Source organism: Kogia breviceps, chromosome 5 (assembly GCF_026419965.1).
Source record: "Kogia breviceps isolate mKogBre1 chromosome 5, mKogBre1 haplotype 1, whole genome shotgun sequence".
Taxonomy (NCBI): domain Eukaryota; kingdom Metazoa; phylum Chordata; class Mammalia; order Artiodactyla; family Physeteridae; genus Kogia; species Kogia breviceps.
Window position 1 is genome coordinate 77250481 of NC_081314.1, and position 14383 is coordinate 77264863.

Consider the following 14383-nt stretch of genomic DNA (forward strand, 5'->3'; position numbering starts at 1 on the left):
ATCTAATTTGTCAAATTAATATGAGGTTGTACTGGAGTAGGGTAGGCCCCTAATCCAATATAATTGGTGTCCTTATAAGCAGAAGGCCATGTGAAGACAGAGGACTGGAGTGATGCATCTATAAGCCAAGGACCACCTGGGGCTACCCAAAGCTGGCAGAAGCATGGAGAAGACTCTCCTTTCGATCTCTCAGAAGGGACCAACCCTGCTGACATTTTGATTTTGGACTTTTAGTCTTCAGACTGAGAGATGTTAAATTTCTGTTGTTTAAAACCACCCAGTTTGTGGTACTTTGTTATGGCAGCTGTATATACCCCTCCCCTCCCACTCCTACCATTAGTCCACAACTCCCTCATTACCAAGCTCTTTCCCATCACCCTTTCCTTGATCAGGCCTCCTCATTATCTTCATGACAGGTCAAAGCAGAGCAGACTAGTTCATCCAGAATTGCCACTGCCAGCAGACCAGACCCCTGTGGATTCATGGACTACTAGGTCTGGAAGGGACCTTGTCAGTCCCACCAGGTAGCTATCCAGCATCTTCTCCAACAATCCCAGTGGCCGGGAGCTCACCACCCCTCATTTTATCTCAACACCGCTCATTTTATCTTTGGACAGCTCTGAGTCAGAAAGTTCTTCCTTAAATTGATCTGACTCCTGGTTCCCAGCAACATCTGGCCACTGGTGTAAGGGATGAGAGGAGAGAAGGTGGAGATACTTTATCATACCCCAATGGCAGTGATCTCACTCAAGTCTCCTAGTCCTGGGCCCCAAATCTCATCTCCCTTTTTAAAAAAATTTAATTAATTAATTAATTAATTTATTTATGGCTGTGTTGGGTCTTCATTGCTGCGCACAGGCTTTCTCTAGTTGCGGCTAGCAGGGGCTAGTCTTCGTTGCCGTGTGCGGGCTTCTCATTGCGGTGGCTTCTCTTGTTGCGGACCTTGGGCTCTAGGCACACAGGCTTCAGTAGCTATGGCTCGCAGGCTCTAGAGCGCAGGCTCAGTAGTTGTGGCGCACCGGCTTATTTGCTCCGCGACATGTGGGATCTTCCCGGACCAGGGCTTGAACCTGTGTCCCCTGCCTTGGCAGGTGGATTCTTTTTTTTAAAATAAATTTATTTTATTTTACTTTTTTGTGGCTGCGTTGGGTCTTCGTTGCTGCACGTGGGCTTTTCTCTGGTTGCGGCGAGCGGGGGCTACTCTTTGTTGTGCTGTGCAGGCTTCTCATTGCAGTGGCTTCTCTAGTTGCAGAGCATGGGCTGTAGGTGCATGGGCTTCAGTAGTTGTGGCTCATGGGCTCCAGAGCGCAGGCTCAGTAGTTGTGGTGCACGGGCTTAGTTGCTCCGCGGCATGTGGGATCTTCCCAGACCAGGGCTCGAACCTGTGTCCCCTGTATTAGTAGGCGGATTCTTAACCACTGCGCCACCAGGGTAGCCCCCAGGTGGATTCTTAAGCATTGCACCAGCAGGAAAGTCCTCTCGTCTCCCTTAATACAGGCTCTGTACCTTGAAGAACAACAATCAGTTCATTGCCTTAGAACTCTGCTCCTCAGGAATGACTGTAGTGTTCCTGAAAACTATTCTGCTTTTATTGCCTGACCCCCAGCCTGTAACTGAGTTCCTGGCATGGAACAGGGCCTCAGCAAGGGAATGATTGCTGAATGGAGACAGTGGAGTGGGCAGTGAGCAGGAAGGGCAGGAGGGCAACAACTTTGCTTGTGAGAGCTGCATATGTTCTCCAGGGATGTCCTCAGGCAGAGGCGTCCACAGCCCCCCTTGGCACCTCCCTGTCCTGGCCCCACCTCTGTTCCTAGCCACAGGTCTTCCACTGCCCAGTGGATCTGACGTCACACCCTGAAGGCCCTGACCAGCCCCGGGGAAGAGAGAGGGTTCTCAGTGAGGGGAAGCTGGATGGCCACCTCCCTTTCTGAGTTCTTTCCATCCAAGTTTTCAACACCTGCACTGTCTCTTCTGCCCTGTCAGCAGGAGCCCAACTCAGCGGTGATAATCCTGTTCTCAGTGGAATACACGAAGCTTCCCTTCATGATGTAAATTACTGGGCAGATTTGCTTGGTTCCTCCTTGGGCCCAGCAGTCATCTCCCTGGACGTAACCATGACTGGGCTCTAAATTAAGCACTGTCTTGCTTTGAGACACTAATGAAAAGGGCTAGCACAGTATGACATAATGTGTTATATTACAGTTAATAAAATAAAAAGCATTGGAACAGGGAGTGGTAAAGAGTTTTCTGGAGAATCTTGAAAAAAAAATTTCCATCATCAAAAGTCAAACTGTTGCCTCTTGTATTATTTTTTCCACTCCAAATACCACTAAAAGTGAATGTAGATGAAGAGGACTTTCTTAGTGTGTAAGAATATTAATGAAACATTAGTTTGACTGCAAGATTATGAGTGCCAGTACAGCTTTTCTTTATATTTTAGAATAATTGAACCACTTTACTCCTTAGTGTGGCCCAAAGAATATTTCCAAATGCTTCTAAACAGAGCTCTCCTTCTATGCGTCTACTGAGATACTCTCTTGTAGGAAGTCATCTGGACCAAACAGCCCAAGCACTGAATTTGGCTGTATTTGTGTTACAGTTCCTGTGTGTTGAGGGTTTGGCTGCCAAGAGATGGACTGTGGATGGAATCTTCCATTCTTGTTTCAGTTTCTGGAGGTAGCTATTGAGATCAAGGTAAATCATGTATTCAAAAATATATACATGTTAGGGACTTCAAGTCCTGGTGGTGCAGTGGTTGAAAATCCACCTGCCAATGCAGGGGACACGGGTTTGATCTCTGGTCCGGGAAGATCCCACATGCCGCAACTAAGGCTTCTTGTCCTTAAAGATAAGCTCAGAGTTTAAAGAATAAATATAAAATAAAGACTCAGACTAGATGGGAAATGCCTGAGTGGTCGTAAAGCATTTATACGTATGGAAACATGGGCACATGGAAATGGCTGGTATATTAGTTTTCTGTAGCTGCTGTAACAAAGTACCACCAAGCAGCTTAAAGCAGCAGAAATTTATTCTCTCACAGTTCTAGAGGCTAGAAGTCTGAAATCAAGGTGTCAGCAGGGCTATGCTCCCTCGAAGACTCTGGGTGGAATCCTTCCTTGGCTCTTCCTAGCTTCTGGTGGTGGCCGGCAATCCTTAGACTTCCTTAGTGGCTGCTGCATCATTCTAATCTCTGCCTCTGTTGTCATGTGGTGTTCTCCCTGTGTATTTCTATCTTCACAGAGCATTTTCTTCTTCTTATAAGTACAGCAGTTGTATTGGATTAGGGTCTACCCTAATGGCCTCATCTTAATTTGATTAAATATGCAAAGACCCTATTTTCAAATAAGGCCACATTCACAGGTACTGATGGTTAGGATGTCAACATATCTTTGGGGGGACACAATTCAACCCATAATAGCTGGGTAGGAAGGAAAGCAAGGGAAGGGCTGGAGAAGACTGGCTGGACAGAACTGGTGAGCTGGTAAGTTGGAGTCATCCAGGTAGAGCAGGAGAGTAAGATTGTGTCATGTCATCTGGAGCAATGTGTACAAAGGGACTGAGGTCTGAGAGGATGGCACCTTTGGGAAACTGCAAGTGACCTAGTCTGGCAGGTGTAAAGGATCTATACTCAGTAGTGGCAAGAGATAATCCTAAAAGGTGGCAGGAAGCAGGTCAGGAATCTCATTATCTTCCCACACAAACATGCCTTCACATCTTTACTCTCCCTCTTTGGCTCCTGGTAACCACTTATCTTAGACTCCTACTTCCCCATCACTTCCCACATCCTGTTGTTCCCTAAGTCCACCTGATTCTGCCTCCTAAGACTCTCCTAAATCTGCCTTGTCCTTTTCATCCCCACTGCCTTAGTTCAGTCCCTCATCATCACACACATTAGTACAACAGCCACCTCATGGATGTTCCTACTTTCAAGCTCACCTGTCCCTCTCTATCTTCCTTTTCTGTCAGAGCCATCACTCAGCTCAGGACAGTGCCCTTCCCAGGAGGAAGGTGTCTGAGTAGGTGGTAGGTGGATGCCCAGTGTGTCATGAATGAGGTGGCCTTAGCCTGCTGCCTGAGTTTCACCAATCCCTTCCTCATCAGACCCTGGCATCCCCTGCAGCCAACTGAAGGCAGAACATTAGCTCCCAGAGGACTCCAGCCTCTGATCTGCTCTTTAAGGATTTTTTCACTGTGAATTAATAAGTTGGTATTCTGGTTTTACTTTTTTAATGCAAGTTAAATTACTTCCTAGATTTAAATCCTTCAGTCACTCCCCTTCACCTTCAAATTGACATCCGAACTCCTTGTCATGGTTTACGAGGCTGTGGGTAATCTGACCTTGGCCACTTACCTAGCTTCATATTCCACTGCTCCTCCATAGACCCTGGACCCCACTTGCTACTGAATTCTTTGAGTTCTCTCATGTGACAGTCTTTCTTCTGTCTGGGATGCTGCCTCCTCACCCTTCTATTTCTGGCTAACTTCAGCTTGTTCCTTCAAAGGCAGATCAGGATTTGCTCCTGAGAGAAACCTTCCCTGACTCTTCAGACTGGGGTCAGGTGCCCCTCCTTGGTGCTGCCCTAGTGCCCAATTCTAACCTAGATTCCAGCTCCTAATCCTTCATGGCTTCTGAATCCTACATTGCAATGGTTGATTTTCTTGTTTATCTTTCTCTCTAGACTGTGAACAACTCAAGCAGGCTCCAGATCTGTTTGCCAAAAGCAGTGTACTGTACCCACAGTACTGCCCTTTTGGCATCTGTGGAGGTATCTTGTGCTTTCTTTGCCTGCTTTTTGGAGTTTTTATTTTGCTTTTTTTGATGGAATTGCTGGATTTACACAGACATTAGATGTGGACTCTAAGGCAACCCCCTTCAAACAGGAAATGTTGGCAGTTACCCATGATGGAGACTGAGCAGCAAAGCCCGAATGAGGTGGGGATGGAGCACTTCGCAGGCAGCTGGAAGCATTGCTGCAGATGAGATGTGGAGATTATATGGAGACTCTGAAAACTGCTGTCTATGGGTGGATCCCAATTGTAAATTCTTGAAATAACTTGCTTTCAGTCACCCATAATATTTGGTACAAGTTAGTTTTTATAATTTATAGTATTTATAACTAGCATTTTAGAATCCAGAATATTATTTAGCGATTTTAAGGTCTTGATTCATAGTGAATAAAAGAAAAATAACAACCACGAGGGAACTAACAACACCATTCTTCATAAATGTTGCAAATCTATTACAAGCTAATTTGAAATACAAAGTCCGAGGTGCTTTGTACGTCAAAATACTTTAAAAAGTCCTTCAAATGGCAAAAAGATAGGAATAAATAATAGAACAGATAAAATTATAAAAAATACTTTCAAGGGGATTGATTTTTGAGGCAGGCTCCACACTTACCCATGTATTAAACTTCACTCCTCTGTACTAGAAGTGAAGGAAGCAAAAATGAATGACAGCATCCCTGCCCTAAGGCCCTCATCATCTAGTGGGAAAGAGAGGCTGGCCAACCAATAGCTAAGAGTGAAGGAGATGATTCAGGGCTGACACATTGGATTTGTCTTTGGAAGCAGTAATTCCAAGAACAAGAAGAGCTGCCTTCTCGCCAAAGGGAATATGTGAGCTGTTGGCATTCTTAGGCATAATTCAAATAAGAGTCAAACCAGTCCTCAGAGCAGAGAACTGAAAACATTGCGTGGGTTACCAGTCTTTGTCCCTCAGGCAGAAAACTATCACATTGTTTCTTGACCGTATTGAATTTGGTGGCGTAATATAATGTTTTCTGGGATGTTCTGTGGATTCTGTTTTCACAGAGTTGCTCTACTACCTGAAGAGTTTCCTTTTAGTTTTCTTATATTATGCTGAAATAAGAATTTTTCTTCATTTTAAATTGCTTTGTGATTTTTTTTTTTCAATTTGTGTTTAGCATTTAGGGTACCATCATTCTGTACTGAAAACTGTCTCTCAGCAAGCCACCCATTGGCTGTTCTTTGTGACTTTAAAGGGAGATGTCTTTCTTTAAGATGCTGGTAGAGGTGGTTGTTACGATACCAGACATATTTAATAAACAGTATCAGTTAATGGTGAGGTTTGTTTGAGAGCTAAGAAAGATTCTCTAAGTTAAGTTATTCTTTGGTAAAGCACACATCTTCATAGAGTCTCCCTTTACTGTGGTAATTCTTTTGCTGTCAGTTGGCAGTGAACTTACTTATAAGAAGATATGATACCTCAGGGCTTTTATTTGTGTGCATGAAAAAAATTCTCCTTTCAATGACAGTCATATTTTTCTATCATAATTCAAAACAAGCTTCAGACTGGGTGACATTTTCAAAGAGAAAAAAGTAAGAAGGAAGGAATGAATGAGCTGGCATATACTTTCTATAACACACAAAGGGACAACAAGAACTGGACCCAGAGAAAGCATTCACATTTAGTAAGAAATTAGTAGTTTCTCAATCAACGTGTTAAGTACATGCAATCAGCATTTGTCCCTCAAATCAGAGGGAGGCAGCAGACTCTCATGGGAGGAGGGGTGTTTGAAGCTCCTCTTCTTCATGCTTCCTGTGCTGTCCTTGTCCAGATGGCTCTAGATGCTGGGAAGGTCTCATAAAGTCAGTCAGTCCCCTGCTTCCTGGTAGAGTTGCCCCTTAGCCATATGAAACCATATTCCTAATGCTAAAAATAACCAGTGTCTGAGTCCAAGATGTCCTTGTGACATCTCATGTGTCTGGTAGCCCTGGGGAGCAGGATGTCCTCCTCTCACTTATCTCTAATAACATAGAGTATCACCAAGCCTAGCCAAAATTACCTCCTTAGTAATTATTCCTTGACTATAGCCTCCTATGTAGAGGTTATTGACTTGCCAAATGTAGCACTGACTTTGTACCATAGTTTTTTGTCTCATGGAGACTAAAACATTTTTCTCATAGGAGGTGTTTTGTTGTTGTTGTTTGTGGGGAAAAGGAACAGGAAGAAGTAAAAAAATCCCAATTATCCCATGAGTAAATTACTTCTCTGATAGAAATTAGTGTCCAAGTTCAAATCATCACTGTAACTAGCCAAATAGTTTTGTTCAAGTCATTTCACTTTGCTGGGCATCAGTTTCTCCATTTGGAGAATGAATATGCATATGAGGGGGATGATATTCCAGTGGTAAATTGTGGGAACGTAGCAGAAATAGCAAATTGGGAGGCAATCTTAGTTGAATATGTCGCAAAGCACATGAATATAGGATATTTGCATTTATTTGCATTGTTTTCATTTCCACGACTGATTCTTTCTGAGCCCTAAGGCATTTACTCATTTGTTCATTCACTCATTCATTCAGTAAAAAATTATTGAGTGTCTGCTACATGTCAGGCATTATCCTAAGTTCTGAGGACACAAGAATGAACAAAACAAGTTTCCCGTCTTCAGAAAGCCTACATTCTAGTGGGACAAATAGACAATAAATACATAAGCAAATAAGTAAACAAGATAATTGCAGATTGTGAAAAGTGGTAAGAAAGAAATTTTTAAAAGTGTATGGGATAGGTGGTAATTGGGGCAATCACTTTTAGGTAGATGCCTGTAGAGATGCCATCTGAGCTGAGAAATGAATGCCAAATGACATGCCAACAACCTTAGCCTCTAAGCTTGCCAAGATAGAGAGGCTGTTCATATCAGTAACTCATAGGTGCAAAAATGGCCCATATAGACTGTTCCCCATGTATAGAATACTTTGTTGACATACAGCCCTTAGGCAGAATGCCAGAGATGTCAGTCCCAGTTTTGTAGATTTCCATAACATCCAACAGTGGGGCCGGTCCTGGTCATTACCAACCACTCCCTCATTTGGGGAGGGAGTCCTCTGACTCTGTGTGCAGGCCCTTACCTCACCCGTCCTACTCTGACCAGGCTGCAGGCAAGGAATGAACGTGTGCTTAGCCACAGCTGAACTGTGCTGATGAAGGAGTGGGCACCTGCTTTTTCCAGTACTGCCCATTCTGGCTAGGGAGCTCCTGAGCTCATTTGTCACCTTCTGGGGACACAGCAGATTCACAGAGCACTGGCAGCTCTTTTGACCTGGGAAGTGTTGGAGACAGAAGGCTTGGATTAAAAGCAGGTGAAGCTGGTGACTGCCTATGTAATATGACTGGAATTTTTCTCCTCTGACCTGTCTTCACCTCAATGCCTGAAATTCTACTGCTAGAAGTTAGCATCCAATCCACTCAGTTTTTGAGTTTTATTGTTTTTCAGTCTTCAGTTCTCTGAAGACTAAATTTTGGGGGGAGGGGTCACTCTCTAAACATTTTAATTTAACATCTTAAAAGAGACTCACAAATTTGTAGTAATTTGTTACAGCAGCTACAGGAAACTAATATAATTACCAATGCAGTGGAAGCTACCTATGTTACTGTATCCAATTGCAATCCCCTCTCTATACCCTCTGGAGGTAACCTTGAATTTGGTGTTTAATATTCTCTGAATTTCATTATACTTTTATTGCATATGTATGTATCCTGGAATAATATGCCATTTTATATATAGAATCATACCGGGACTTCCCTGGTAGCACAATGGTTAAGAATCTGCCTGCCAATGCAGGGGACATGGGTTCGATCCCTGGTCTGGGAAGATCTTACATGCCGTGGAGCAACTAAGCCCGTGTGCCACAACTACTGAGCCTGCGCACCACAACTACTGAAGCCCAGGCACCTAGAGCACATGCTCTGCAACAAGAGAAGGCACTGCAGTGAGAAGCCCACGCACCGCAAGGAAGAGTAGTCCCCACTCGCCGCAACTAGAGAAAGCCCGCGTGCAGCAACAAAGACCCAACGCAGCCAAAGATAAATAAATTAAAAAAATAATAATTCAATGAGCTATCATTCCCCTGGGTCTCTGAAGAGGCTGAAGAGTTGACTTAAGTTTGGCATTCTTATACTTGAATTATAATTAGCAGCCTAGGAAAATTCAGGAAAGTTAAATATAATACTTCCAATGCATTTATAGAACATAACATGTTATGTGAGTAGTATGTGTTTATCCCTATGGAAAAAAATATATATCTAAATAATGTATAGTATGAAAAAAATACATGTATTGATTAAAAAACAAAGTGTGTGTACATGTGTGTGTGTGTATACATTGATAAGGATTAGGAAACAAAACAATTCAAAGAGTTGCTTATGTCTTTTAAGTTTATGGCTTCTTTTCTCTATAAAGGTACAGGTATCCCTTCCTTTGTAGAAAAAAATTTACTTAATTAATCGTGTACAAAACTATAATGCACAGAACTATAAATGTTTGACCTGGAAGAGTCCTTAGAGGTACCTCATCTAGTTCTTTTAATGACATAATGCGCAGGTGAGGAAACAGCTGGGAGGGGAGGGGAATGCTGGAGGATGCGGTTAAGTCAAATGAAGCAGGGACTGTCCTTGGATCCCATCCCAGTGTGCTTTCCACCACATCACCTCTCAGCACTCCCAACTAGTTCAGTTCACCTTGCTCTGCTGGAAAACCTTAGATCTGATGAACCTATTTTCATCTCATATTTGATATTTAGTCAAAATATTGATCTCAGCATAAAAGTTGGCCATATTTAACAAATATTCAAAATGTTAATAGTTTCTCATAATCATCAAGATGAAAGTGATTGCTTTGGGGAAAACTTTTAAATAAAAGAACACAACATTTAGACAACTGTGTAAACAAAAACTTTCTAAATTACTTATCTCCCTTCATGCCTCCTAGAAGTGTACAAAGGGCCTTGTTGGTAGTAAATAAAGATTGCTTTAATCACAGGTCCTATATTCACAAATCAAGGCACCGTCTCAGGTGTAACGGAAATGCAGTGTGATAAGAGTAGAGTCCAGAAAGGTCTCGAAGCCTGAGGTAATTATTGGAAGAAGCCTGTTTCTTTGGGGTTTGGCACTCGACTTGCTAGAGGACCAGGCTGAACTAGGAGGAAGTTTTAGGGCCTACACGACAAACACCAACAGCAAAAATTAAAAAGGAAAATAAATCATTCAGTAATTCCACCATTCTAACATATTAATTGCTTTCATTTCTCTGTTCACTTTTAGTCCTTGATTTTATGCCATCATTTTATGTAACTACAAGTACAACTTAGGTACAATGCTGCCTTCTTTTTTTCACTCAAAAAGTGAACACTTTTGTCTTAGGGCTATTTGAGGTTGCAAGGAACATTCACTCAGTCAAGTTAAATTACCTCAAAAAAAAGGTAGGTGTGTGTGTGTGTGTGTGTGTGTGTGTGTAGGTAGGTGTGTGTGTGTGTGTGTGTGTGTGTGAGCGTAATCTTAAAGAAATCCAAACTCAGGAACCTAAGACAGCTAAGCTCCACAGGAACTGGAGCTAGGACACAGACAGCAGTCAGCTTCTGAAGCTGCTGGTGGGACCTTGGGTGAGGTCTGGGCTTATCTTTGCATTTCTGTTCTGCACTCTCATAACTTCAGTTGTGCATCACCAAAAATGGCCACCCCAAACTACACGACCTTATGGTTATGACTTACAGAGTTTTCCATTATCCTTTCTCTAGATCTCTTAAAGTCAGATTCTGATTAGATTGGCCTAATTTACCTTTTTCATCCAGGTAGGCCACAAAAATCAGAGGTTTCTGTTCAGCCTGTGGATTGGCTGTCATTAGCACTGGTGGACACACCTTGGTCTTATCGGATGTGGCTGGGTAAGCAGAGCACATGTTCCAGACTCTATCTCTGCAGGCAGCAAGACCACATGTGGGATCCCTCCTCTTTCTCCCCTCCTCCACCTTTTTCCACCCCTCCCTACACACACACAAGTTGTGAGTGTGGGCGGGCAGGCACAGCTACCATGTGGTCTTGTAGTCTTCATAACTGAATTTCAATGAGTACACCACATTACAACAAGTGGGGCTGTTCCATAATTTATGATCTCATTCCTCTGCTGTTTTAGTTTTAGTTTAGCTCCTTTTAGTTTGGAGGCTGCTACGAGTAAAAGTATGATGAACATTTTTGTACATATATCTTCCCTTTCATCTGGATAATATAAAATAATCTTTAAATTACATAGATTAAATCGTATTCTCTGAGCACTTGCAGGATATAAAACATAACTTTGTATTTTTTGTTGCTGTTTAAGAAATGTCTGTACCTGCTAGATTTATCCTTAGGTAGCTAACAGGCAAAATAATAGGATGTGCTCTTTAGGATTTGCTTCAAAACACTCTATGAACAAAAATTGGGGGTGGGTGGGTGATAGCTGAAGCAAGATTGGTGAGATGTTGATGACTGTTGGAGCTGATGATGGGTACATAGGCACAGGGGGATTTACTACTGTCTCTATTTTGCTGTTTACTTCCCATTTCCCTTCTCTTGCTCACCCTTCTGGATTTTTTGTTGTTTTCCCCCATGTTTCCTCTAGATAAGTGGTGCCCCCATGCTATCCTCTGAATTCCCCCCATTTTCTGAGGTTCAGTCACCCCTGATACCTGCACTGTAAAGGTGCAAAATGTAGCCATGTTCACTGTTTTAGATGCTACCAGACAGCTGTTAAGAGGAACACAATCATAGCTTGCCTTGTACCATGAGTTAAGAGAGAGATAAGCAGCTTAACACTCTTGGGAAGAACTGTATTTTAGAAGAGGAGCCAGGTACCCTCTGGTGGGGTGGGCAGTGTGATGAAGCACAGATGCAACAGCAGGCCGAGCTTGTGGGAAGAGGCTCTTCTTCAATACCTACCTCTCCATCACTGCCTTTTTGTCCAGTGGTTTTCAGCCTTTAGGAATTTCGAATAGCAAGCTACGTTTTGAGGTCATATTATTTAGTAAAATGGAAATGATACATATTAAGTTTCTTGGAATTTTTATAACCTTTAATATAAAGCAGTGAAGCGTCTCAAGTGCTGAAGGAATTATTTTATATTCATGCTGAAAATGCAAAAAGCTAATCAAATGGCTTCATTTTCTATTCATTTCCCAAAACATTAGTAGATTACAAATACTATGTGACCTAAGAGTAATCGCAGGGTGATGATTTTGAGATTGTTCTGATTTTAATAGTAAAATGTAAAAAACAACAACAACAAACTCCAGGTGGTCCCTGACTCCTTGAAGCTGGGACACTCTGAGATGTGACTGTACAACCTTGTGGGTACCTATGCCTGGCAGGGGTTGAGACCTTCTCAGAGCTCCCATGGCTCCCTCCATATGCCTCTGCCTATGGACCCCTCAGCTTGGATTAAAATTGTGTCTTTACTTGTCAGTCTCCCTCCCTAGTCTGTGAGCTGCTGTGGGAGGAGAGGGATTCTGTATTTTTCAATGCCTGGAATGCAGTTGGGTCCCAGTAAATATCAGTTGAATAAAAGACCTAAAAATTATTTTCTTAAAAAAATTCCCAAAGCTTCACCCTCATAGATTCTCTTCTTCCTTGCACAGACCCAAGATGGTCCCATCTTCACCTGACTGTGAAGACCTCCTGATAAGAAAGTAAACGCCTCCAGGAAACTGCCTGTCAGACTCAAAAACTCCAAATGATTCCCTGCTATGGACTGCCTCCTGCAGGATTGGGCCACCTGGATTCAGGTCACCTGGTATGTGCCTTTGCCATCAGCTTTCCCTTTCTAGAAACAAGACTGTTACCTTTAAACTGTTCAGTGCTTCTTTTTTTTTTTTTTCAATGTAACTGCTTAAGGATTTCCAAACATAAGCTTAGAATTTAAAACTCCCAATAATTAGTCCAATTTGTCGTCTACTGTGAGCACAGCAGGTCAGCAGCAAGTTTATTATCAGGCTTGCAAGGTAACAGGATGGTGCATGGCTAAGTGTTTGGGCCAACTTGCCTTGACTTCCTCTCCACTAGCTTCTGCTGTCACATTTCCCTTCTGGTATTTGTAATAGTTTCCTGTGGTGGTTTGGTTTGTCTTTATGAGGGGTGGTATAGGGGAAAAGCAAAGCAAAAGAAGGAACATGGAGTGAATGCAGCCTCCCTTTAGAGCATGGTTATATGAACTCGGGGCAGTTCACTTGATCTGTGACAGTTATTTTCTCAATGTCAATGTTATTAGAGGTCAGGATGTCTTTGAGATAGGTCACTGTTTCTGGAGGGAGATAAGGGTTTCTTCCCAAGAGCCAAACATGATCCATGTGAAAAAGCCAGATGATTGTGGTACAGGAGTACACGAGGGCATAGTTCTCATAGTCGGTGGCTAGGACCCAGTATGGAGCTGATGGCATGACTGAAAACCAGAGAAAGGCAGTATTAGGAGGGAGCAGGGCAAGAGAAACCTTCACCTCTAGGACCCTGGAAGCCAGGCTCTGGGGTTCTAATTCTTCTACATCAATGGTTCTTAATTGTGACTTCACATGGGAATCATACAGGAACTTTGAAAAATACCAGGCCTACCTCCCCTCACCCCGACTGCCAAATTCTGAACTGGAGGCTACTGGTACTTTTGAAAGCTCCCCAGTGATTCCAGTGTACAGCCAGAGTTCAGAGTCCTCATTCTGGATCCCCCCCCCTCCCTGATTGCAGGTTGGTACCTGCAAGCCCATAATACCTGGGAGGTTTGGCTGTACCCCCTGGACCAACAGGCAGCATTTAGCACTAGTGCGTATGGAACCACCACTTAGCTAAGCGGAGTCAAGAATATAAGGTCAGGGGCCCCAGGCTTTCCATGTTTGTACCACCCAGCTTCCTCTAGAACCCACCTACGGAAGGAGGTAGGGGCTAATGTTGGTCTGCTTGTTTTTCTTCTTGTGCAAACTTTGAAAATCCCACCGTTCTTAAGAGTATGGTAAATCAGGTGGTAACAGGTTACAATTCACTGACTGACATTTGTATAGTGTTGAAAGCTCAACATTAAAACGGTCCTTAAGAGAGATGGAGGATTTACTTTCCCCATCTGAATCCAGAAACTTCCTCTGTGAACGTGACCTCCACAGCCAAGGTCCAAGTCAAGTGTGTGGCTGAACCACACTGGCTCCATTTTGTCAGCTCCATCTTAGGCCTGAGGTCCTACCCTCTCCCTTTTTTTGTGAGACTGAGCTTTAGCTTACTCACAAGGAATACACCCAAGCCAGATTAGTTCCCTATAAACTTCATCTGACATGAAAACTGGAAGAATGCCTTTTGCTGACACAGGTGGTTAATGGTCACAAGACCCCTGGGGTGAGAGTGCAGGGAGGAAAACCCCTCAGTTCCTGTCAATGTGGACATGCTTCTCTTTAGTAGTCATTCTATTTTTTTAGCTTTGGCTCCTTTAGGTGCCCCGTACCCCTTTTGGCGGAATGCAGTACAGCTGTGAATGCCTCTGAGGGTCGTCCACCTGATTCTACCCACAATCAACTTCTTAATTGTTCTTTATGGAGTTGTCTGCTTCGTTTCCAGTCTCAAAGTTCCTTTTCAG

At 43.1% G+C, this 14383-nt stretch overlaps 1 protein-coding gene across 10 annotated transcripts in view; it reads right to left on the reverse strand.

Moving 5' to 3' along the window:
- Positions 1 to 12718: 12718 nt before the first annotated feature.
- The window catches only part of APOD (apolipoprotein D), an 84461-nt gene continuing 82796 nt past the window's right edge, over positions 12719 to 14383 (reverse strand). For all 10 annotated transcript variants that reach the window (XM_067034289.1, XM_067034288.1, XM_059064901.2 and 7 more), the window contains one exon: positions 12719 to 13213. In XM_067034289.1, the coding sequence (XP_066890390.1) occupies positions 12978 to 13213 (236 nt within the window). In that variant the 3' untranslated portion in view covers positions 12719 to 12977. The remainder of the gene's footprint in view (positions 13214 to 14383) is intronic.